Source organism: Calonectris borealis, chromosome 1, assembly GCF_964195595.1.
Source record: "Calonectris borealis chromosome 1, bCalBor7.hap1.2, whole genome shotgun sequence".
Classification (NCBI taxonomy): Eukaryota; Metazoa; Chordata; class Aves; order Procellariiformes; family Procellariidae; genus Calonectris; species Calonectris borealis.
This window is the reverse complement of record NC_134312.1, coordinates 85,131,909-85,158,315: the sequence shown is the minus strand read 5'-3', so window position 1 is coordinate 85,158,315 and position 26,407 is coordinate 85,131,909. Positions and strand designations below refer to the sequence as shown.

The 26,407-nt window shown below is 41.3% G+C and overlaps 2 protein-coding genes across 10 annotated transcripts in view; both read right to left on the bottom strand.

Annotated features, from left to right (window-relative positions):
• TEAD4 (TEA domain transcription factor 4) overlaps positions 1-3,244 on the bottom strand; it is a 59,460-nt gene extending 56,216 nt beyond the window's left edge. For 2 of the 5 annotated variants that reach the window (XM_075163979.1, XM_075163988.1), the window contains exon 1: positions 2,483-2,617. The gene's annotated coding sequence lies outside the window, so the exon portion shown is untranslated. Of the gene's footprint in view, positions 1-2,482; positions 2,618-2,922 lie in introns of those variants that run through there. The other 3 variants (XM_075163964.1, XM_075163955.1, XM_075163972.1) reach the window with 3 other exon arrangements.
• Positions 3,245-6,920: 3,676 nt separating this feature from the next.
• TULP3 (TUB like protein 3) overlaps positions 6,921-26,407 on the bottom strand; it is a 34,061-nt gene continuing 14,574 nt past the window's right edge. For 2 of the 5 annotated variants that reach the window (XM_075163906.1, XM_075163928.1), the window contains 9 exons: positions 21,379-21,541; positions 19,249-19,425; positions 17,267-17,397; positions 15,266-15,463; positions 14,648-14,760; positions 14,135-14,249; positions 12,147-12,245; positions 9,822-9,993; positions 6,921-9,315 (listed from right to left, as the gene is read on the bottom strand). In XM_075163906.1, coding sequence (XP_075020007.1) covers positions 9,182-9,315; positions 9,822-9,993; positions 12,147-12,245; positions 14,135-14,249; positions 14,648-14,760; positions 15,266-15,463; positions 17,267-17,397; positions 19,249-19,425; positions 21,379-21,541 — 1,302 coding nt within the window. In that variant the 3' untranslated portion in view covers positions 6,921-9,181. Of the gene's footprint in view, positions 9,316-9,821; positions 9,994-12,146; positions 12,246-14,134; positions 14,250-14,647; positions 14,761-15,265; positions 15,464-17,266; positions 17,398-19,248; positions 19,426-21,378; positions 21,542-22,469; positions 22,521-22,669; positions 24,346-26,407 lie in introns of those variants that run through there. The other 3 variants (XM_075163914.1, XM_075163897.1, XM_075163921.1) reach the window with 3 other exon arrangements.

Here is a 26,407-nt window from a genome sequence, read left to right as displayed (position 1 = left end):
AAAATCCATTGCACAGCATTTACGGAAAAAAAAAATGAAAACAAGAAATGAACAGAGGACAAATCTGAGCTATAGGGAGAGTATAATAGATCTTTAAAAAATGGTAACACTGAATTTTTGCTTTCTTAAGATACAGTCGTGGCCAGATAAGACAGAAAATCATTTCACTATCACAGGAGCCACTGTAGATACGGTCCAATGAACTACTTAAGGTGGGAAAAGATGGCAACGTTGCTAAGCAAATATCCCCATTCTTCCCCACTGCCCACCCTCCAGTCATTGCACCCCCGTCTCCAGACATGCCAGCATTTATGTGACCATATGATTAACCAGACTGGAGAAGAGATGTGGTTGAAAACTAACTTGCTAAAAGAGAGTGTTACTTTTCATCTGGAACAGCCCCCTGGCCCGGGTCAGTAAACAGCAGTGCCAATACCCATGCCAGCAACACAGGACAGAGGTGTGACAAGTAGGGAAATGGACAGTTTGAGGCTGTGTGGACAGGTTCTGTCTACAGCAGTGCCAGCCTAAAGTCTTTGTGGACCCACCCCTTGAGTTATGTTGTGACGGAACCAAGAGCTGAAAGACACAATGAGAAAAAGACACACATACTAAGGAAGAAAAGCTGTGAATGAGTATGTCACTCCAAACAGAGACGCAAGCAGCATCTATTGGAAACTGTACTTTTCAGCAACCTTCTCAAAAGTCTACTTACTGTATTCGAGTTCTGTGAAACAAATATCTGAGTAAGAAAACCAACAGCAACTGTGATTTTATTTTAAACCTCAAGCAAGATCCGGTGCCACGGAGCCCTTTTTTTCTTCAGAGCTTGGCAGTACTATTTTCACACCGTTTTCCCACAGATGTTCTGTAATAATACACTAACATAAAAACACTTATCACAGTAATAACCTAAAATACTTCAAAGCCATTGGTAAAATTAATTTAAAAATCCAAAAGGTATAGCAGGAACCAAGACAGTGAAGAAATTCCTAACACCCATTCTCATGCACACTAATTGCTCCCAAGATCACCTCCAAGAGGATATGAACAACGAGCTGATACTCCAGTTTAGAGATGACAGACTTTGTCGCATGTTCGAGTTTGAGGAATCCATCCAGACCGGGATTTAGGAAAACCCCGTAAGGTGACTGCACCCACTGTCTGGCTGCCCTTCACTCTGCCAACCCAAGTTCCAAAGAAAACCACAGAGTCCCTCAGCATCCAACAGCCCTAATAAAGAAGCCCTTCTGTATTCATTACAGCACGATCCAGGCTCTTCTCTGTCATGAGAAAAACCTATCAAGACCAAAAGGCTTTAACTACACCGGTGATAGTACGGCAGCTTCAACCCGGCCCTAGCACATACCCAGCCTGCTTTCCCCCTTGCTCTGTTCCTCTCGCTCCTTCCCGTTACTCTATGCCCTGTCCTACTGCCCACTTCCTTCTGTAGGAGAAGAACAATAAAACCTCTTACATCTGCGCAGACAGATGGACAGACAGGTGAACGAATGCTGCACTCACCTTGCACACAGACAGTGCAATCACGTCTAGGGGAAGCCAATCTGAGTAAGAGGAAACGAGAAAAGAAAAACAACCCCCAAATCTCCTTCTCTCCCACCTAGCCCCCTGCATTTGAAAAGTATTTTGCATTGTTTATTTGGAGAGGATTCGCAGAACTCAACTCTTAAGTCAATGAGTGTAACATCAGGTTAAACAAAAACAAATAGGTAGATTAGTTGTGGTTGTTTTGTTTTGTTTTGTTTTTTTAACTTCTGTATGGCCATTCACCATAAAGCACTTAACAGAGGTCCTTAAAATACCTTGAGTTACACTCCTTCCCCCTTCTACAAAAAAAGCCCCATCTTTAGCATCCCATGCAAGGAATTGTTTAAACGGAATTATCTACGTAAGATAAAAGACTACTTGAGGAAGCTTTTTGTTTGGTTTTTTGTGTTTGTGGTTTTTTTTTTAATTTAAATCCTTTCTAGAGGCATGCCACCAACACTCAACTCTAACTTCAGAATAACTGATCTGGGAAAACAGTATTCCCTCATCTTTTGGTAAATGCCCTGTAACAACCCACATGCCTTCTCACGGATGGGTTTGCTTATGATTTTTTTGTTTTGTTTTTCCCCAAAACATTTTCCATAATTTACACTGAAATTTATTACAGAAAGTACCGATCCCTCTCTCCACCCTCCCCCAGAACATCTCTACGAACCGTAGAGAAACCTATTTTTTCCCGTTAGAAGTCCCAGCAGTTTTCAGCCGATGCGACAAGCGACCGCGTTCCCGACGTCCCAGCGCCGGCAGCCCCTTCCCAACGGGGGAAGCCGCCGGAGCCTCCATGGAGGATGTTCCCATCGCTTCCTTTGTACGCTTGTGCCTCCTCTGTCGCACATGACCGGCCCCAAACCCTCCCTTTCACCCTCTCTCCTGCAGGCACCCGTGCCCCGATCGTGAAATAGCGTGTCCTGACCTGAGCGAGGCAAGAGCGGCTGCTGTTCCGTAGGGGCAGCGGGGACCGGCTTCAAATCCTCCTCCTGCTCCAGGACTTTCTGCCAAACGAGCAGATGGGGGCTGTTACTGCGCGCCTGCCCCTCGCTCCCGCCCGCTCCCCACCCCCGAGCCCGCAGGGGTGGGAGCGGGGGCTCGGACAGGGGGGGCGAGCGGGCCAACGTCTCGCTCAGCGTCGCCACCGCCAAGTCGGAGAGAAAGAAAAAAGTTGTCGGGGAGCCACGGCTGCCCTCGGGGCGGCTCCACGGTGGGCCCTCGGGGCTCCCCCTTCTCCACGTCCCGCAGCGGCGGGGAGGGCGCGAACAATGCCGGGCCGGGCGCTCCAGCCGGCCGGGTGGCCGGGGAGGGGAGCGGGGGGACAGCCAGGGCCGGCGGGAGCGGAGGCAGAAAGCGCACACTCACCTGAGGAGCGCGGAGCGGCCGGCGGGACGGCGAGCCCGGGCGGCGGCGGCGGGGAGGGGAGGGGAGGGGGCGGCGGCGGCCGGGCAGGAGTTTGGGAGGAAAAGGGAGGGTTTTTGTTTCCCCTGGAGTTTGAAAGGAGGAAGTGAGGAATGCGAGGAATGAGAGTTGGTATGAAATGAACGCGGCCGAGGGAGGGAACTGCCGGCTAACGCAGGGGCTGGGACGGGGCTAGGGAGGGGACTAGCGGGGGGAGGCGAGAGAAGGGCCGAGGCGGAGTTGGGAACAAAACCCAGCGGGGCCGGGCGCTCCCCGGCCGGGGGCCGTGTGCGGCCGGGGCGGAGGGAACGCGGGCAATGGCCGGAAGAGGGGGCCCGCGGGGGCGGGGGAAGGCCGCCCCGCACAGGGGGGAGCGGAGGAAGGAAACTCCGGGCGGCGGGCAGCGGGGGAAGGGGGAGGCGGCGGGAGCGGCCGGGGCGCCGCCGCCGCCTCCAGGAATCGGCGCGGCGGCGAGGGCGGGCGCGGCGCCCGGGCGGGGGAGACGTTGGAGTCCGCGGCCGGGACGGGCCGGCCTCAGCTGGGGGAAGAGCCGTGGGGACGCCGCCGCTTGCCTGCTGCTTTCCCAGGGGCGGGACTCCGGCGCTGCGGGGATTCGGCGGCGGCCCAGCAGCCGCCCGCTCCGGCCGCCGGGTGAGGGGCCTCCGCTCCCGGGAAACCGCCCGGCGCAAGGGCACGGCTCCCCGGGGTAGCCCCTTCGAGCCAGGCGCGGCCCGCAGACTTCGAAGCCCCTTCGGGATGCGATCTGATTTCCACCCAGCATAGCCGAGCCGCCGCCAAACAAACCAACCCCAACGCCGCAGAAGTGGCTACGGCAGTTTAATTGTGCCGAGAGCATCCCAGAAAGTAACTTCGCCACGGAGCTGCTCTTTTCTTCCCCATTCATACAGGAACGCCGACATGCTGCACTAGGAAAGGCTGATACAAGACTGAGAGCTGCACTAGGGTTGGAAAGCCACATCCCCGAAACAAAATCAGTAGTAAAACACCAAGTTTAGTAAATGTAACTACATCCTATTAGCAGCTCTGGGCAGTGCAGCTACATCAGCAAAATAAACTTTTTCATGTCTCCAGCAGGTGACTTTGTCGCAGATGCTTGGTGTGCACATAACTACCTGCGGCAGTTACGACACAGCTGACTTTGTTTAAAACTTCAATATATTGAAGAAATGGATTAAGAAAAATCTCAGCTTTTGGTAAGAACCCAATGTTAAAAAAGTTCATAACTCTTTCAAGTTGCAGAGAAAAGACTGAAAACAGGACACATTTAGGTCCTAAGGCCTCAGAAACCAGATGGCAAAACCCATCAACTTCATAAACTTAGTCTGGGGATTTGGAAGGCCAACTCCACTTTTTTTTTTTTTTTTTTTTTTTACTTTGGCAGTGCTGAAGATAACTGATATTGGTAATCCTTTTTAATACGCTTACAATTACTTTTCTTTGCAAGGCAATGCAGCAATAGTTTATGAATTCTTAAGAAAAAAAGTTTTCTGATACACCTGTAGGATTCAAGAGTATGTACAATATAAATAAGATGAAGTTACAAAATTCAATGAAATTATTTTGTGGTTTTTTGTTATATAAAGCCCTATAATGATCTCATTTAGACACCGTTTCTACTAAGCCATATTTAAAAACATGTAATTTAATGAAAAACAAATGTATGTTAAAGGTAGCTCACTTCTCATCACATCTGTTCACTGTGAATTCTAGGCCAGGTCTCATGATTATGTGACTAACGTATTGTTTGCTCCCATTTCCCTGCAGAATCAACACAGCTCAAAGAGAAGGAATTGAAACTTATTCCTTCCTGTGAATCATCACACAAATTGTTTGCAGGACTCCAGTCAATTGCAGATGGAAACCCACTCAAGAGAATAGAGTTTTTTTGATGCTGTTTGGATTTGGGTTTTTTTGTTTTACTGGTGGTAATGTGGAAGCAAACTATTCAGCTTAGAACAGCAGGCAGAGGAAGTTGGGCAAGTTGATCAGACTTAATTCCCCAACCCTATCTGTACTCTATCTGAATGATTTTGATATGCAGCTTTTAAAATAAAGTAATTTTTCACAGTAAAATAGTATTACTTTCCCTTTAATAAAGGGCTCGATTCAATTAAGCATTAAAAAAAAAATCCTTTGTTTTCTTCATAATTTTAAGCTGTTTTGTTGCATACAGTGCAATGGTTCGCCTTGTTTGGAAATGTTAATTTAATCAAAGTAAATGATCACAAATTCCATCTTCTAGAATACGTTCACCCATTTATGTAGTCTCTAAATTAAATGCTAAATTACGAGAGCAAGTTACAGTTATAATGGCCTTTACCTTAATGCGTTTTGGTGAAGTTAGTTTGCTTCTGGATTTTTCTCCCATTTTGGGACCAAAGAAGTGACCTCCAGCTTCCAGCAGGGAAAGAATAATTCCATATAGAACATGTTAAGGGATGGAACGAGAAGACAAAATCTCTGTAGACCACAGTTCAAGAGATACAAGAGTAACAGTGGGTACAAGGTCTCTGCCTTCTTTCATGGCAGGGCTTTCAATTCTTACCATTTCACAGGTGTAGCAGGCTGTTTCCCCTGTTAGTAAGGAAGCCCTTACACTAGTGTTGCTTTTCTACTCATCTTCATCACTATATACTGCGCCAAATCTCTTGGCCCTAGGATACCTTAAGTGTCTGTCTGTCTTAGTTCTGGGTTTCAGCTGTAGTTCCAAACTGCAGTTATGTACAACAGTTTGACACTGTGGCAGAGAAGATGAGATTCGTGACTCTCTCAAAGAAGGAATCTGTCCATAGTTCAGCTTCACAAGACTTCGCACAAACTCTTAGCTTTTGACCTGTAAATCACGGGAAGGCTTTGCTTGCCTCCTGTACCAGGAACAGGAAACCTAATTAAGTGTCAACTGAGGGATTTACAGAGCCGTTAATACCAGCAAGTAGAGGAGCACACTAAGTATAATGTAATTATTATGCCAACAGTAACAAAAAACCCTGTCCTACTGCTACCAAATTCAGCAGCAGAACTTCAATGAGAGGGGAGAGTGACCCCTAAAAGAGCGAGAAATTATTCACTGTCTTTTATGTTTGTGAGTCAAGGAGCTTATAGCAGCCTAGGAGCTGTTTTAGTCTGCTAGGCCTGCCTTTAGGATTCATATTTAACAGTTTAATATGCTTCCTTCTTTGTTTTAAGATCTCTTTGGGATTTCAAGAATGTTACGTTTGCATGTATGCAACTAATACTACTACTAGTACAAAGAACAAATGCCCAGTAGTATTTCCTGCTCAGTTTTTTCTCCCAACTAAACCTAATTTGGCTCAGATGGAAATAGTGGAAAAAAAGAGGTGCATGAAGAATAGGGCCTACACATTGAGAGCTGTGTCAGTTTCTGATTATCAGAACCACTGTATCTTCTCTTACTGAGGTTCATACATCTCCCAGTGGAAATAGGAAAAAACAGCCACTTCAACTTGGGTGTTCCGCCTCGCCTTGTATTATTTCAGTTCTTGATTCAGAAATACACAGTATTGTACTTCAACAGTAGAATGGGTTCAGATGGAGGGTAGGAAAATGCATAAAGAACCATCTCAAAAGCCCTACCTAGACGCTGGGAGAAACATTAAAAACACGGGGCAGAGAAGTGTAACTAGCTTAAAAAGAGAATCAAATGGAAACCAAGAACTACACAGGAAGACCTGCTGATGGGGAGAAAAAATGTATTAGAGAGACTAACCTTAACATTTATTCCCAGACTTCTATGTGTATGAAAAAAAACACCACAAAGGAAGAGAACTGAAAATTACAAAGGAAAAGGGGGAGTAAAAAGAGAGATGAGATACAAGATGACAGGAAGAAACTGAGGTAGTACAGGAGGAACAAACAACACCCACAAGTGACAGCAAAATCCTACCAAAAAAAACTCATTTAAAATTAAGGATTTTTTCCATATATAAATTAGTTTATTTTCATTTAGATATAAAAGTTATAAATTCAATTAATGTAAAACAGTATCTGATAAAAGAGCACTGAATCAGTTCATCTGTCTGCATAATTTGACTGAGACCCAGAGGCCCTGACCCTACTAGGATCATTTGATGTCAACAAATAGCTTGAAGAGCCACTGCTGACAAGCCTAACTGAAAGGGTCAGTAAAGGTATGCTACTGTGGCCTTCTGAGCACAGACGAAATCATCTTGAATTGGAAATGAGCATTCTACCTTCAGGTCACCCCAAACTAACATAAGGCAGTTTCTTTCACACAGTCCTAGTCAGAAAAATAATCAGACAGGTAACAAACTGACTTAGTTTTTCTGGATGGGTAGAGGGAATGCAGAGGCATCAGCCAAGAACTCAGAAGAGCACAACTGGAAAACACGGCCAGGTCTTGTCCCCAGCCTGATGAGCAGGAAGTACATGAAGGCACAAGAGAGATCCACGATTCAAGTTCTCTTCGCCGACTGCTCTGCTGATGAGATCCTCTCAAGACAATGGCTCACCAGCTAATGCAGAATGGGCATCTGAGAGATATGCAAGCTGGAATTCTCAGCATCAGTTCATAATTTACAGTTAAATACAGAGTTTACACATGATTACCATAATTTTTTTTCCTGACAATATCAGAAAATGTCTTCACAAAATTTCATTATTTTGAAAGAGCAAGTGATATCTACCACTGCAAAGACTCCAGAGACCAAAAGCAATAAATCTGGCTCTTTGGAGCTTGAAGCAGAGTTCATCTGCTGACAATGACAATATCCGAAGCTGGAGAACACCTATTCTTGTCTCAATAGAGGGATAGAGTTTTCCAGGATCGTCATGAATATGCATAATGGCCATGAAACAGGCAAGATAGTAAATGTTCTCTGCTTTAGTATACAGCAGATGTGTACACTACGAGGCTTACATGTCACAGTGTGCAGCAATTCACGCTGATGAATCAAGGCCATATGAATCAAGAAGCGTTCCATGCTGTGACCTACAGTCTCCATATTGTACGTCCAGCATTAAAAATGGAACACTGGAAGGACACATTGCAAAGCCCCGTGATACATTTATTAATTTTTTTTAAACTTACTGATGCCTTTGAAAACACCTGTAATCTCCTTTTGAGGTAACTCCTTCTTATAGTCAGGTCAAAATTATTTATATAAAATCTACTTTAATATTTCATGACTCGAGATAATCTCACGTTAAAAAAAATGAAATCAGTCACTAACTTATTCCTACAAATGTAGCAAATTTTACAAAGAATGGACAAATAAAAAAAATATTTCTGATCAGCTTACAGTCTAGATTCAATCAATCAGAACACTGCTTTTCAGGAATAGTACTGTATATTGTAACAATACTACCTTCTGCCAAATTCAGTCAGATTCTATCATCTATTCAGTCTCATTTTTCACATAGTTAAGAATAACAGAAACAGCAATGGATATACTATCACCAGCTAAAAAGGAAGCATTTGAGATTTGATTGTTCTTTATTTGGTAAAAAGACCATCAAGGGATATGGAGCAATTAGAATAATGAAAAGGAACTGGACTATCAGCCTTAACAGAGAATCATCCCACAGAGTAAGAGAAGAGTGTTTTATTAGAGCCAATGTCTCATTCCAACTCTATTTGTTGAACATTACCTACAGTTGCACAGAGCCATAACCTGAATCCTTCCGTGTCTGACTGTTGTAACCAACAGCAAAATGCTACACAGGCCAAAAAAGAACATGCCAATAACTGTCCTCCTTTTTTCTGAATTCATTTAATCAGGAACTCAAGAGTTCATGATCAGATCAGTAGCATCATCTCCAGGGGCACTGTGGAAGTTCCAAGGTATATGAACACTAAACCATTATTTTTCTAATCCTAGCTGCAAGGGGTTCCAATTAGTGGGCTAAATTCCTTAGCCCGCTCTCAGACAGCATCTGTTACATTCTGAAAGCAGAATCAACACTGATGACAAAAACATCACCCATATTTCTTGTTCTTCCACAATGCATACAGAGACTGCTCAGTCTTGGGACAGTCTCCTAAGACGGTCTACTGTCAACTACCGTAATGCTCTGAGGCCTGGTATTTACTTTCTAATAAGCCTGCAGAAGTCTGTCCTCCAGTTCCCTTCCATCCCCAATGTGCTTTTCATTACTCCACCTGGAACTCTTACAACAAGATGCAGGGATGGGAGTGAGTTCCATGTTTCAAGTCTGTTGTCTCTCATTCACAGGCCAATTTACTATCAAAGCTGGAGAGTCCAATAGCAAAGGCCTGAAGAGCACAGAGAGGATAATTATAGTCCAGAGTGAACACATCTTCTGCTACACGACCAAACTGCATCACAATGTAGTCAGCTGGGGAGAAAAGAAAGATTCAGAGACGAACAATTTCACAGTGGAGCAAAGAAAAAACCCAAACAACCACAAACAAAAAACCACACGTCTCGCAGTCCCAAATATATGTGGTTGGTGCATCTGTCATTTCTCACCAGAGTGGCCTTGAAATCTGTTCTCTAAAGTTACTGTGTTTAGAGATTACCTTTCTTCTCAGAACCAAAGCTCAAACCACTCTTTTGCTGGGCTGAAGGTGCCATATTAATCCTTTCCTTTCCCTTCAGGAAGCTTGCATTTGCCCCCTCTTTTGCTGCAGCTATAGACAGCAGTCTCTGCACCCACCCCAGAAAAAGGGAGGCCTTACACAATTTTCTTGACAGCTGAGAAGTCCCCAGTAATCCTGAGCTGAATTCCTCCACCCAGTCTCCCTTCTCCAGGAATAGAGTCCTATTCCTCCCAAACCTCATGAAATAAATTGGGTTCTCCCTGTTCGAATAATCCCCACACACTCTCCACCAGACTCTTACGGTCATTGTCATGGACAATCTGGAAGTTCTTCACTGAGGCTTGAGTGACTCTCCCATGGAAGTTCAAAACATAGGATTGAGTATCATCGTTCCAGACTGGAGCCTTGTTGTGCAACTCAATGAGATTCTCTAAATTTTTGTTTTGCCATTTTGACAGCAGACTCTCATGTTCCTGTTCAGAAGAAAGAAATATTTATCAGATTTGGAATGCCTCTGCTTTTGAGTACTGCCTCTCTCATGTGTGTGCACTCTGTCACTTGAAGGTCATTCCCTGTTTAATGAAACACAATGACAGCACTTAAACTCAGTCCTACTGAAAATTTCCTGCAAGTACCAGGAAGATACGCTCATGGATTCCCAGTCCAAGCATTCCTTTCCACTCAACGTTTCCACTCAAACAAGAAAAAAGAGTGAGAGAGAAGGAAGTGCGTGTACAGGAAAGGGAGCAATTCACAGGCCACAGATGACTGCCATCCAGCTGGCAGGAATCCTTTCTGAGTCTCATAAGCTTTCTCTGATTCTGTCGGCTCCAACTTCGATTTCTAACATTCTAAACTTTGAAACAAAAGAAAATAATCTACAATCAACTGCATAGTGCCAGGCCTTGGGGTGCTTCAGTAGAAAGTCCAAAGGCTGCAGCGGGCTGTAAGTATGCCTTAAGTAGGTTAAATGTCATCCTATTGGTTCTAATAAGTGATGCACAATATAAAAAAGAGAGAAATAAAAACAAAAAGATAAAAAAGGAGGTAAAACAGCACATTAAATTTGCGACAAACATTGAATTACAAGGAACTGCAAATAGTAGTGAGTAAAACACATGACATAAATTTAATTTTTAAAGTTCTGCAACAAATAAAATCCAAGCTGAAATAATATATGCTAAAACTCCCATGAAAAAGAATCCAAACTGAAGTTATTTAATGGAAAAAAATTATCAGAAAACAACCTGTTGTAGAGGTCTGGCTGACACGGCTATAGTAACTGTTTTAGTATTGTATACAGATATGATAGTGGATTTTTGAGGATAACCTAAATAAAACTTACTGTTCAGTTTGAACTAGTTACTTTTTATCTTTATTTTTATATTTATTTACTTCTTTAAAGATGCAAAAAGAACTTTGAGAATTGGCACCAACAAAGTGCATTTAGACGCAATTTTTCCTCCTTTAAAGTAGGGGCAGTATTGCTTAATTGGAGGCATCGCACTACAGAGTAGGAAGACAAAAATAGAGTCAAACTCCTACACTGAAAGCTTTGCCAACTTTTCAGAACGGCTTTGTGTTTCAGCCTTGTCCCCTGTCAGTACATTTGCCTGCTAGCAACAGTTGGGAAAATAGGGGAGAAAAATAAAGGCAGGGCCATGGAATCATTACTGTACTGACGGGGCAGATGGCAATACCAATTGAAAGATGATGAATAAATGACCACCTCCAGATACAATTTTCCTGTCCATTCACAAAATTAAACCTCTTTTCCAGGCTCTCATGACTCTGAATTTTCACTCTTAAAGATTTTTTTTTCTCTGACCTCAATAAATACACTCTTGTCCTACTCATATATACTCACAACATGGCTGCAAATACCTTTTTCTAGCTTAAAACACTGACTGTGTCCTTCAGTCTTTTGGTCTTCTATCACACCAAACATAAAACCCACATTAAGGGAACTAAACGATTGTCACCATACACCTTAATACATCTTCAGATACAGTTCTGTACGCTTTTAGCTATAATGTCCCCCATATGTATGAGAAATCCTCACTAAATAGTCACCACAAAACTCCATCCTTCTCCTCATCCCACTTTCTCCTTAAAGAATCCTCCTCTTCTGTGATTCTTACAAAGAGACTGACAACATTCCGATCAAAAATGTATTTACTCTCTTACTACTACACCAGAATACCACCTTATCTATTTATTATCTATCTGTTGTAATTCATATACTGGCTAAGAATGTAAGCTCCTGGGAGAAGCAAGTTTGTTCTGTGTTCATTCAACTTTCAGCATAACAGGGTCCCACCCATGAGGAGAGTTTGTAGGTGCAACAGCAATGACATACACTAGCCATTGCCATAGCTAAGTAAATAATATTTAGGCTGACCAAAGGACAAACACTATTTAGAAGGCTACAAATTAGGTAAAAGGCAAGAACAAATTAATCAACACCTATAGGCTACATTGTATTTACTCTCCATGAGACTTGCTAAAGCCCTGGGTATTAACAACCTTGCTCTAAAAACTGTGATCATCAGTAACACCCAGACCTCTACGAAAAAGTTTTAACCTCTTCCTCCAATCTGAAACATGACCAAACTCCGTAACTCACATTTCGTGGACGGATTGGAATTCGCTTATGATTCATATTCATTCCTGGAATGATCACAGACATTTTTCTGGGACCCTTGAATCCTAACACATTGGTTTCCTGAAAGACAAGGAAAGACATTATTTTCAGTAAATGAGATACTCCATCTCAAAGAAGGGAAAACAGCAAAACTGAACTTGAATCCTCATTTGTGTTGGTTTTTAGAGATTTGCTAGCTACAACTGTAGTAGCAGTTATCTGACTGCAATTGTGTTTAATCACTGAGAATAGCTTTCTCTCCCATTTTGAAAACTGTCTTAGAAGACACACATAGTATTACCTAATTTAGAGCGCATCTGTTATCCTAATGAAACATTTATAACGAAATCAGACAAGTGCAACTTCCAGGCATAAGTTTTTGCATCTGAGGCAAAAACGTGCTAAAATCTGGCTAGTGAACAAGCCTTAAGTATGATAAAAGGCAAATATCTTTGACCTGAGTCTGTTATCTATATATCACCATTTAGGCTAAAATGTTCCTGAAGAATGAATTACTTTCTTCTTTAGGTGCTGTTATTTGTGTTTAAGAGCATACCTACAATTTTCTCTCCAATCATGCTCTTTCATAAATGATTAAGAACAGACCCAGAAGGCAAAGTATTCAGCATCTGTCCAAGCTTCAATCTTAAGACAAGCAGATTTTTCCAGAGTACTGCAGGAGACTGCTCCAAGTGGATCGAGTATAAAAAGCAATGGAAAAAAGTCTTGGCATTCTCAAACCATCCATTTAATAATGTCAACCAACATCCAAGGGTCCATTTAAAGTGTTATATAACAATGTCAGTGATAACCTTTAAAATTCCCAAAAACCAATTAAAAAGCCAGAATCTTTTAGAACTACTGAATTGATTAATAGAAGTGATACACCTTCTCCTAACATGCTAGTGCATTTTGCAGGTACAGAACAAAAGTCTTTGGAGTTGCAACCTCTATCATTTCACTTCAGAAAATCTAGAGGCACATATGAGAATTAGGGTAGCGATTTTATTCATATATAAACTTTATGAACTTCTTGTTGATTAAAGTTCAGAAATCTGAAAAGCTGACTTTATATTATCTGCTGTACTCATTTTAACACCTTGCTGTGTACAATTAGGCAGGGAACTGAAGAATACTGTATACAAAGAAAATATCCAGTGATACTTCTGTGAACAGGCTAGTGCTGGAATTATCACATCAATTTTCTTCCCAAGTGCCATTAAGATCAACAGCAAAAAAGTCAAGATCATGCTCCAGTAGACTAATGTGCCTTTAAATTTCTGCTGCTGCACCTGTGATAAAAGTAAAAATCCTTCCAATTGACTGGCCATCATTTTGTAAAGAACCTCAAATTTTACCCGACCTTTAGGACTGGAATATGAAACAATGTGACGTGAGAGCCCTCACATAATTCTAGAGTGTCCACAAGCACCTCCTCACTCTGAAGCCTAGACCGAGGTGATCCACAAGACCAGAAGAAGAAAACACCTCTAAGACAGAGCTAGCGCATCCCCTGGGACCATATCCTTACCAACAAGCTGCTACTGAAGTAATACCACCTCCTTCCTATCCCCCACAATGCCTTTGGTTCTGCAAAAAATAACTCTACTTCACAGGGTACTCCTGGTTCCTTCTGAGTGTCCACCAGATACTAGCTGGGCAAGAGGCAGTTCATGCTGCAGCTGGCTCCATGTAAACGATACGCCGACTGGCCACACACCGAGCGATAGGAAGGTGAGAAGCTCATCGGGATGTTAGTTTGGGTCTCTCTTCCTCCCCGGCATTGATTTTTTTCTCATTAAACTTGTAAGAACTTATCTTTGAGGCCTTTGTTGTATCTGGTTGAAATTGGTCGGTTGGTTCCCAGGTTAAGTGGGGGAGGCTGCCAGGCAGCATGATTTTGTAAGCCCTGTTTCCTTGGCAACCAGGCGACAAAAAAGAAAGGGGGAAAGGGGAGAGGCACTACTTACATAACAAACAGCTGCAAGCTCCTGCCTGGTATGAGCCTTCTCCACCAGACCTTGTGCCTTGACTGGGCTAACTCCATGGTCATAGACTGTAAATTTAGTTCCCATGAGGTTTGACCTAATGTTGGGTTATGGAGAGACAGACAAAGAGAGAGGCATCAGTGGAAAGTTCTGTCATCTTCTGAAGGTATTTGTACAGCACAGTGAAAACACACATCTCTGGCCATCTGAATCTTCCTATTGCCAGCTCAGTAAGGACCTTCTGCGAAGCACCCATGGTGAACTGAGCCTGTAACCCATCCTGGAAAAGCATCAAGCCAGAATTCCTTCTCTGAATTGCCACGGTGAATGGTAATGCTGAAAAAAGGTTGCCAGCCCAGGTGAATACAGATTACATTAAGCAGGACGATGCAAGTTCATTCTCTCCAAATTGATACCAGATTGCTATTCATAACCCCAACTCAATTAAAATGAAAATCCAATCTCCCCTGTGTAGTTTTCATCTGTGGTTCTCACCTGAGTTTTCCAATGAAACTTTCCCCTTCACGGGATAAATCAGTTGGGTCAACTGATATGAGGTAATTGGATGTTTTGCTCTTTTTTCGTTTTCTCCCTGCAAGAAGGAATGTCTGGAAATACAAAACTTTGATCAAGACTGGAGCTTTGTGAGAATGCAGAGGCATTGCTAGGCATCGCTATTCAAACTGTTATCTCTCCATTTCCCACATCCATTCCCCTTTTTATTCTGTGCTGTTATTACTGTCTCCACAATTTTGATCTCTTCCACAACTGCACACCCTGAAATCCTATACCTCCAATCAGCTCACTTGGCAGTCTAGATTTAATGCAACCTGTCTGTTCTAGTCTTCCCTCCTTTTCTTCTGGAGCAGCTCAGTCTCTCCCTGCTCTTCTTTATCCTTGACATTTTTATACTTTTTTAATTTCATCTTTTGTTGTATTATGGCTTTTAAACCTGCCAATTCCCTTGTTAGTGCCTTGGCCAAATAGAAGCTGTCCTCATCTGCATGCTGGCTCTCCTCAGCTTCTGGTTTCTTACAAGACGCTCTCCCTTACACCAAAAATATTCTGTGGTAGGAGTACAATAGGCAAGATACTGTGTGCTGCTTCCAATACCTTTCTGTTGTCATCCCTTTCCAGATGCATGTAATAAGTAGGGAAGAGGCCTCGGTCCATTCCCTTCTTATCTCTAGTGATTCGACACTTGACTGTAATACCACGGGGTGCAGGGCGTAATGCAAAATCCTCCAAGTTCTCTACTTCTCCCAGCTGTGCATCTGCCTGAGGGGATGGACTACAGGAAGCACCTGTTTCCTGTGGGAAGAACCATCATATTAGCAAATTAATATCAGATCAGAGGCTCTGGTATTCCCTAATAAAAAAAAGGTCTGTTGAAACAGAAGATCGCATGTCTCAAGAAGATATTTGGGAAATTTAAACAAGAGAGCACCTGTGTTTCTCTGAAGAAAGTGGCTGAAGACTTTTACTCTGAGGAAAGACTAGCCCTCCAAGGGGAGGGGAGAAAAAGTACCCATTAACCAGAGACGAGTGAATTGCTAGGAAGGGGAAAATAGGATGAGACACTGTAAATAATCTAAGTGAAGAGCCTCTCTGCTTTTAGAGCTTCAAACACTCTGTGACAAATAAGGCAGCATGGTAAGATGGACTAATGGGTGCTGCAGTAAAACAGGCTGGGATTTCTGTGACTGAAATGAGCACTGAGATTATGTTGGTTCAGAACAGTAGCAGAAACGATGTAAGCTGACAGTGGAACCATCTCAACTAAATGCTGGAAGAACCTTAGAACAATGTGGAAGACCTTAGAACAGTCAGGATGCAAGTTATGGTCACCAAAGGAACTGGAATTCTAACGGAAATCTGGTATAGATCACTAAAGTCAATTTTTCTTAGAGGTAGCTGAATCCTGTGGATTGTAGAAACCAGGAGATTCCTCCCTTACTGGGCCTTGGAGATGAGGTTGCTGGTTTATCCCCATTTCCAGGTACAGCCAGTAGGAAGTCGGAATGAATACACACAGACACACACACAGAGACTCGAAATTCACTAGTGACTCTCACACCTCCCCCACTCCAGCATCCCCCAACCTGTATCTCCAGCAGTTAGCACCCATAGCCCAGTCTCGCAAGTAGCTAACACCCAGAACTCTTATACTACTCACCCACTAGTGTAGCACAACATAGACACAGTCACCTCACAAATACACTCACGTGGGTCTTTTGAATAGTAGCATGGACTTTCAAGGCTGTCCAGCATCCATGCCCAAACCCTACGCCCTTTATCTGGTCGCTAGCTCAGACCCTGGGTCTTCCTGATGCTGGTCTCTTCCAGCTCACTGGCTAGTCCAGCATACAATTTGTCAGCATATGTACGTATGTCTCTCACACACAAACACACACACGAGAACACATTCACGCAGGAAATAGTTAGAAACGGAGTTTTAGAAGCTGTTAGGACATGCTGCAGTAATCAGGCACAAGGCTTGGCCAGACAAGCATACTGTCTTGCAGCTGTTTATATGCGTCTGGTGCCTTTTACCCCCTTTAGCCCCTATTTTCCCATACTTATTACTCCCTGATCCACCTTGACCCCTTTCTTTTCCCTCTTGAGTCCCTTCCCCTAAACACCCCATTAAAAGTTTTGTCCAATCCCAGAATTCTCTGTTCCATCCCAAAATTCTGTTCCCCCTTGCATCCCACAATAAATGCTATAAACCTTCAGGCAGTGATCCCTCTGAAGTTTGCATGGCATTTCAGAGTTTGTTTGAGTCACCTTGGTGGATTTTACACCCGAGACAATGGCCTCATCTGTCTCCTCTGAGGGTCATAGGAGTAGCTGATTCACTGTGTTCCCATCTTCACTGATCAGGCTACTCGGGTTCCCCAGCCCACCATTGTTCCTTTGATCTTTACTAGGTCTTTGTGTTTAACTCAATGGCCCTTCAGTCAGATAACCTGACAATCATGACCCTCCTCTGCCTTCAGGGATTAATATGCTAGCTACTGTAGTTGCAACTACTATATTTTAACCTAGTGCTCAAGGGGTTAGTACTAAAACCAAGCATGTGCCCTTATCAGAAATGGATTTCAAGACACTTACTGCAGAAGATTTCTCGCTGGTTGCAGAGCTAGGCCTCTCAGATTCAGGATACGGTGAATGAGATGCTGGTCTCTTACTAGCTTCTTCCTCTTCTGTGTCCTCCTCATCAAAATTCAAACTACCTGAAATTCCTGTCAGAATAGAGGATCAAGCAGGTAACCTCTGAAAGAAGGTGTCATGAGTTCAATCACTAATTGATATATCATCTAATTCACATATGACTCTCGCATAGCTATTCCACTCTCGCTCTTTTAATTAATTTCTGTTGTCTCAGCTGCTGATTTTCTTCCTGTAATTCAAACCCCTAGTGACATTTTACAGTTGTGACTGTGCAGATGATTAAGGTGCTGTCAGGCTTTTATTAATACATATTCATATTTTACATGATATTACATGATGTAACATATTGCTTAGTATATGCTGTCATTGAATTAATTTTGCCCATTTTCACACAAAAAAGCTCTCCATGTCTTAAGAACAAAAAAAAGAAATCCAGATCAATATGCTGACACCTATCCTGTAAGTTGGACTATACAGTTTACATCCTTTACCATTTCCCCTTAGTCTTATACATACTGAAATGGAGTATGATAATTTTTCAGTAAGAGCCCCTCCTATTCTTACATCAGTAGCAATAACTCAGGTCTCATGAACACTACTAATGATTTGATTTTTAAAACGGAAGCGCAGACCGAGTAATTCCAGGACTTATTTATTTAATATTAACCCAAGCACAGCTATGTAGAATGACTGTAGGTATATAATGAAAATAACTCTGGATAAAGACATTTAGAAAGAGCTTCCGTACACATCACTGTTTGGTGTTTCCTTCCACTTAGAACTGCATCATTTTGTTCTGTGATTCCATTCTTTGATTTGGCTGTAGAATGGAAAAGCACATAAAGCACTATGGAAAATTAACACACTCAGCCTGCTAAGCTGAATTATTTTCTGAGAGACAATATTATAAGTGCTCCAACATGGCACTGCATAAAAGGGGCACTGCTGGAAGTTCTTTGTCTCAGATGAACAGAAAAATGTAGTCTTAACAACCTGTCAGTAAACTTCCCAAAGCACATTTGGAAAGAGGAAAGGCGTTAACTCTAGTACTCCGGCCAATTTCAAAATTCACTGTTTATATTCTACCTCCACTAATTTCCCCTGAAGTTTCTGGATATTCTCTCCTGCTTCCTTTCCTAACTCTTGTGTAATGCTGTTATCCATAGGTAAGCAGCTGTTGCATCTGACAACTGAATGGAAGTATTTCTACGTATGGTAGTACCTTAATACATAAAGTGTACTGGAAACATTCTGGGAGACAGGCTCTGCAGAATAAAAACAAGCTGTGTACCATATTAAACACCAGCCATTATTTTGCTGCGAAGTGCTTAGGCTGCATGCAACAAAAAAGGTTTCCTGTGGTACTGGCAGCAACATAAGATACTTGGCAGACAGAGATGGACACTCCACTGGGAAACTACTCAAAGGAATATAACTATTGAATATAAAACTCTAAAACTGTTGATTGTGACAGTCTCTGACTCAGGAAGAACACCTTTCCTGTTAGTCTCCTAAACAGTTAAATTACAGCATTTACTGGCTATAGAGGGTTCTGCTGTTGTGAAAATATGCAAGCATCATATCCAGATATAATGTATCTGGAATAAAAATACCATGAACTTTAGCAAAATGTGTAGTATAGCATTTTGTCACCAACTTCCTCGGAAAGGCCAGAAATGATACAGCACATTGATAAACTTTTAAAACATAACTGGTATGTTCCAATTAATATCAGAAGAAGGAACTGCAGTTCTGCATTTCTACACGCTGTAGAATCCACTAGCTCTGCATGTAAAAGTAATATCCTACAGACACTTGTTTCATGATTCCTCATATTTTTTAGTTATTTTAATGCTCCTGAAAAAAAACTGTAAGTAGTAGAAAAGCCCTGAAAAAGACCTTTGCCCATTATCAACTCTTACCTCGTTTCTGTAAGATTTCTTGCAGATCTGGCTTGCCTGCTGTGTCTGTTAGAGCCTCTCCATCATTTTCCTGATCTGCATTGTCTTCTGTTTTGCAAGATCCAGCAGAGAGAGTTTGGAGCTTGGTCCCCAAATCTTGCACTTCTGATTTCAGGAAAGCAGCTGGTCCATCAATGCCTGCAGGCAAAAATGAAACAGAATGCTAAAGTCTATTTTTTACAGCTAAAGACGCATCCCAGGATGGTTCTTCTTTTCATCTTCTCTTGCTCAAGCATCCCTTTAAAGTACTGATGTATACTTGTTCAACTTTTGTCAGAAGACTTGGGAGGAGTCAGGCCTGACTGTGGTACAGACCACCTATTACTTTAAACATATCAGGCATCAGTTTCTCCATTTATAAATATAGTGATTGTATCTGCTTTTTTACAAGGGCTTAAGCAATTAAAATGAGTTGTATTTGTCACGCGCATTGATATCCTCCAATTTATGGGCAACTACTCTATTTTCTTTTCCTTCAGGTTCCTTGTTTGCTCCTGTACCAATAAGTGAGTGCTCTACAGTGAACATCACAAATCAATTTGATAAAAATATCTACACCCACAGGCAGAAAAAAACGTAAATGGATGCCCTCTATCTTTTTGGTAGAAATGAAATTTCCATGTTTAAACATGCAACACAGCTGTGCACTGCACTTCGTAACTGGTGGAGATGTCTTGATGTCAGGGGCTGGCATAATACTTAATACACATATTGTGTGCTACACAAACGCAAGTGTAGTTCCAGCTTTGGATTTCTTGCTTTCCCACTGTTTTCCTTCTTAAAACTTTACTGCTTTACCTAGTCATCAGATTTCTGACATGTTCACTGCTGTTATCACTTTCTTAACAGGATTTGTTTGTACTGAGGAAGCTTCAGAACTATGGAAGCTAGTGAGGGAGCAGTTAGTTTTCATTTTTCTTTCCTGTAGTTTCAGTATAACTTAGAAGATATACTGAAGTTATCTCAATCTTTTCTCTCACTCTCTTTTTGACTTAAAAGTGTCTTTTAACAGAAGCTTTCTCCCACCTGATTTTAAACACCTAAATGCTACCATCCACATCACCACTCTCCTCCCCCTTCCTATGATCCTGAAAGACATCTGGAGAATAAGAAAAACATTCAAAAGATGGGGGATAACATAGTTCCAAACGTGATCTTCAAACCAGGTAACACTGGTTTGTTTGGGTTTTTAAAATTCTACTCTACACATTAATTCCCTATTAATATAATGGTGGTATAATAACATCCTGCAATAGCATGCATCTCAAAGCCTGAGGATGTTTCCTGTTACTCTCTTGATAGGCTGATGGGATCCTGGCTCTCATAAACTACTTCCTGACAGTTCCACTGGAATGCAAGGGTTTCATCGCTGCTCTTTTTTCCTCCCTGTGACATGGAAGTCTTAAGGCTCTCACTACCGTATTTCTTTTCACTCCTAACAGAATGGTCACTATTTTACTGTAATGTTTTGAGACCACTGAGTTATTGCCTTTGGCTCTGATATCACTTTGTGCTTGTGACTTTCTGGACCACTACAGCTTGTTTGACATGTTTCATTTGTCTCCCTGAAGCCCACAGAAAACAATAGATGAGGTAAAAACCAGCAAGAACCTAATTCAGTATTCATAAGACTTCTGTTTTGCTCTTGTCTGCTTCATCATTCCATCATACGCAATCTTGAGATGGAGTACACAATGAAGAAAAGTACAGGCAGTCATTACTGGATTATTTCCTTTTCTTTATCCTACAGCTTCAGAAGACTCTCTTACTTTGGATTTATATCTCCCTACCTCTGTATAAGTTCTTAACCCATTTCTACAGTTCTTAGCCTAACATAAGGGAGAGATTACTCAAAGGCACATGAAGATTCTCAGCTGTCACAAAATTCAAGGTAAGGTTTTTGTTTGTTTTTACAGTTCAGTATTGCTCAACCATACCGCGCTATAATTCTACTTTTGTACATAGAAAGGTATGTAATCAATCTTGTTTATCACTTGATCACTGTCACAGCAATGTAGGTGCCCATCTGTGACATAAAATGCATGCACTGGCATTTTGGGGAACATTGTTGCAAGCAGGTTGATTACTTACCATGTAACATAACATCACTGTGGAAAGGGGTAGGAGTTTCTACTAAAGGAGTCTGCTCCTCACACCCTTTGGGCTTTGACCTACGCAGCTTTGCCTCAGGATTTGGTTGTACCATCAACGGATCAAGACGTTTCTTCCTCTGCTTCTTCTCTAGAAGAGCTCTCTGTGAAATAAAGAAAAAGCATGAAATAAGGATGAGTAACCACATCCAGAGGCAGAAACCATGCCTCAGCCATTGGCAATGACATGTCACTGATCAGGATCTCCAATAAACCTGAAATACTCTTGTAATCTCTTACAAAAATCCTAGACACAGATATCACTGTGTGTCTTTGGAGTGAGACATTGCCTTTGATTCTCCATCCAGAGCTGATGGATGATGTGGACACTTGCTTATTTTCTGATCTATCCCAAGACCATCAGCAGATAATTTTAACTCCTTTCATCCAGTCTAAACTGCAGCAATCCTTAATATAAATAGATAAATTCAGCAGTCATTTATAATACAATATGAAACATTTCACAAAGTAAATGTTATAATATACAGCATGTTCATGCAATTTTATTACTCCATGCATCCTACTTACTTGAGCTGATAGAGTAGACAAAACAGCTCACAAGAACTCTGCTCTTTCCACTGCAGTTATGATTGGACTAAACATTCCATCATTTAGGACAACAACTTCCTGTGCATACAGGGAATGTATAATTTTTCCTCCCTGTTTTGTACAATTAAGCTAACTTTGTATTAAGAGAACTATCTTCAAGACTATCTGAAAATGCCAGAGTAAAGATGAGAGCCCTTCCCCTATGCATTATATGGCAATTAAGTCTTTTACTGTATTAGCATAACATTTCAAAAAATCCTTAATCAGGGCTCACTCTGCCACTGTAGTTATAAATGCTGTCACAGTGCAGCTAAAGCAAGTCAGGACTTGCAGAGCAAAAGGTTTTTGTCTCAGAAGCTATCATCTTATAGGGAGAACTCAAGTGAGTTCCCAGAAACCAGTGTTGAGAGATAAGACTTTGGAGGGGAGGGAAATTACAGTCATTAAAATAGGACTGATCCAATAAAAGGAAAATTGATCTACCTTGTAAAATTTTTCCATGTAATTCAGGATTGAAAGGAAAGAACGGTGAATCTAAATGTTAAAAAATAAAACATTACTTTTCCAAGATAGATATACATTTGATGTTTATGATTTCCTACTAAATGAGAATAAAAACAACTTCTGGACTTAAATCAAGGCAAATGGGAACACTGCACCATTTTAAAGATAGTCATGCTTACCACGCTTAATCCTTAAAAGTTAAGGTGATGCATGAAGAAGAAGGAAAAATCATATTCTAATATTCTGCAATGCACCGCTAAGCAAATGATGTGCAAGCTCCTTGTCGTAGATGCAGTTTATCCATGCCTGCTTCTTAGGTACCTGAACACCCCCTGAAGGTTGTTCTTGTTGATAGAAACGCTTTCTCCATCATATTCTTTTCAGTCTCCAAGGATCCATCAGATAAACAATACCAACAATTCAATCCACTTGAGACATAGAAGGCTTTGGAACCTTTTCTTCTCCTGTTATGCCTTTTCTCTCTCTTGTTGGTTCTTTCCTCTCCTATTAGGCTTTTTATCTCAAGTGAGGTTAGTTTCTCAGGCAACGGCTCCCTGAGGAATTCCAACACAACTCAGCCCTTGGTCCTTTGTTCTTTCTGCTTTTCAAGCACTTATCTAACAACAACAACAAAAAAACCAACACCAAAAAACCCAAACCAAAAAACAACAACAAAAACCAAACGAAACCGACCTTTTTTATTTAAACTCATAATTACACTTTGAAGACTGGACTGTGATACAGGTAGTGTTTGTTACTGCAGAATTATTTGCAGAATTATTACAAATATTTATTATTTGTCCTGCAGGGCAAAAATTACATAGAATTCCAAAGAGATTATCACATTGGTCTAGAAGAAGAGAAGAAAAATAAGCAGTAGAAGTAAAATTCTTAGAAAATGCTAATTACAGGTAAAATTTATTTTCTAGAAAGGTAGTCAGACCCCCCAGAAGAACTTACATTGGTTTGTTGTTGTTTGTGTGTTTTTTAAATTAATGCTGAGGAAAAGTAAAAAATTTCATGATAGTTTATAAATCTCTAATAGTTTAAATAAAAGGAGAGAGGGAAAACAAGAATCAAAACATTATACTCAGAATAAGGATTTGAGAAAAATTGTTGCCAAGGCTTCTCTACCTGACAAATAAACACACAAGAGAAAAATAAAACAGACACATCCTAAAGGCAGTAAGAAAGTACACAGCTACTGCTAGAATGGGAAATTGAATTTGGGATCAATATAGGATATAATAACTTTCAGAGTTACTTAACTGGTTATTCTATTAGATGAGCTTTTTTAAACATTTCATTGCTCACCAGTCTAAAAATTTATTTTTTCTTATTATAATACACTCTGTTTCATCAAAGAGTTTCCAGGACTCACCAATCCAATGGGATCATACTGGTTTATACTGAAACATATACTTTACTGCTGGTAGATGTGACCGACCTTCTTGAGGAACTTCAGGATAATCAAAGTGACAAAACTTGATAGTAATTTAATTTGTTTTAAAAAGCCTTCTCTCTACTACTTTGCTTATTTAGACGGAAAAAATCTACAAGCCCACTGATAGGACAGATAGTAGCAGTTCATTTTCTCTACATAAGGTGGCAGAGCAGCCTTACGTGCAGTACTTTGTATTCTCAGACTTATTCCACTAAAATGAAGCAGAAAAAAGGAAACTGTATTTTGTTTTTGCTTCATTTTGTCTACTAACTAGCCTTTTCCTCCAGCTCTGTGTTACAGTAAAAATTCATCCAATATTACAACAAAAAATGTATATAGTTCATGAACAGGACACCAGAACACATAACCCATTAAATAAATAACAGGTACAGATTATCATGATTTGTTCAGGATTTTGTGAACTCCATGTATTATATACTTTCAGAAACTTTTTCTTTGCACCACAGAAAAGCATAACATCAGAATACAGGATGATTAAAGGATCACAAACTACCAACTCCATTTCTAATGAGTTTCCAACAACCTAAGAAGTCAGATGAATATATCAGAGCAGACTAGTAAGACAACTAGTTTAGTATTCTTTCTACAACTGTGATGAACAGGAAGATGGTATACAGGAAGGTTCCACTCACTCCACCCTTGAAGGTGCAATACCATACTAGTAATTATTTGGCATGGTCCTACCTTAGTAGGCCATGCGGGATGGATCCTAGCTCTGAAACATCCTCTCCACTCTTCCAGCTCCTCCTTAGTTCATGCTGAGGCAGCAGTGACAATACTAGTGATGATGGCATTAATGAAACTTTGTGTCAAGAGTACCATACCAGGTACATTCAGAAATATGCCTTCAGCTTCACGCTCTCCACCCACAGGGAGATGGCAGCATTGTACTTCGAGCTGCAGGTGCCTCAAAAGACACGGAAACACCTTCTACTGCTGGGGAACTAAGCACTTGCCTGAGCAGCCACACACTCTCTCCTCAAGGAAAAGCCACTAGCCTAGATAAAAGCATGCTGGCAGGCAGAGCTGGCCCACAGATGGAACTTGATGTCATGCATTATTATAAATAATATTTTACTGCAGTTACAGGGTTTCCAAACCCATCATAAAGATGGATGTTAGGCATACGTCTTTGCTGTGGCAAATGCTTATTCCAGATTCTCTGTATGGCCAAAGGTTCTAAACATGATCCTGCTGGATTAAAACATTTTGCATTTTTTATCCCAATTCCTATAAATGTTTAGGACAAACAAATCAGGCGGGGCATCAGCTACAACCAGCAATGAGTCCATCGTGTCTGACAGTGATCCCTTATTGACCTCTACTTCTTCAGAAGGCATGGTACCATTCATGTAAAAGTTAGAAGCAGACTTTAAAAGTTAATATTCAAACCTAAATGTACAATCCTATATTACAGACTGTTAGCATTTCTCAATAAATCTCATTTGCAAGGAGGGGGGGTGGTGTTAAAATACATTTTAGTGACATTTTCTAGCTGTTGGTTTTGCAGATGATTGCAATCTCAACCAAATCCAAGAAAGCCTGAAACAAAATTGTAAAGGGTACAAATTCTTTAAACTCACCTCTACACGATTCAACTGACAGCTGCTCTGAGGGAATTCCACCCAGCCCAGCAGCTTTGTTTTGGTGGAACAGCAATGCATCCCCATGGCAAGGTCTGAAACTAGGCACACAATGATCACAGTGCCTAGCACTAGGAGCCAGTGATTACTACCAGCTTATGACCCAAGACAACAGTCCTAAAACAGACACTGAGGTTCATCACCAAGCAGTCAGACCATCCTTAGTTTTGGAACTTCTTACTGCGTGGCATTTGGCACTAAATGCTCTTTTGCCAGTTACTTGAACTAATGTTTTCTATTTATTTAAAAAAAAACAAAAAACAAAAAACAACAAAACAAGCATTACTGGATAGCCTACAGGTAAAAGGATTATCCTAGCTTCCACAAATATGACCAAAGATAAATTTTACTGCTTGACTCTGAAGTGTTTTAGATAAGCGCCTATATACACACAGATAAAGTTGGTAATAAATCCACTGTCTGAAGTCAAAGCTAAGCAAACTCAGACTAGAAATAATGAACAAGTTCTGGTAAAGAGGGTTATTATCCACTGCAACAGTTCCCTGAAGACTGTTATGTCTGGATTTGAAGATCCTCAGCTGAGAGCGAGCTTTTCTAAAAAACATACTTTAATTTGAACACAGATGAATTTAATGCAAGACAGTGATTTGTGGTCCATGTGAAATGGCCAGCTAGAGAATCATAATAATCTCACATCTTCTAATCCATTTATAAGCATTTAAAATTTCACAGAGGAAGAATATTAAGGATGGAGACTTTATTGCTTTGAAGAATATGGTGACGTAAGCATCCAGCAAACAGCGCTTTAAAAACTGAGACCTATAACCTAATATTTGACAAATGGTTGG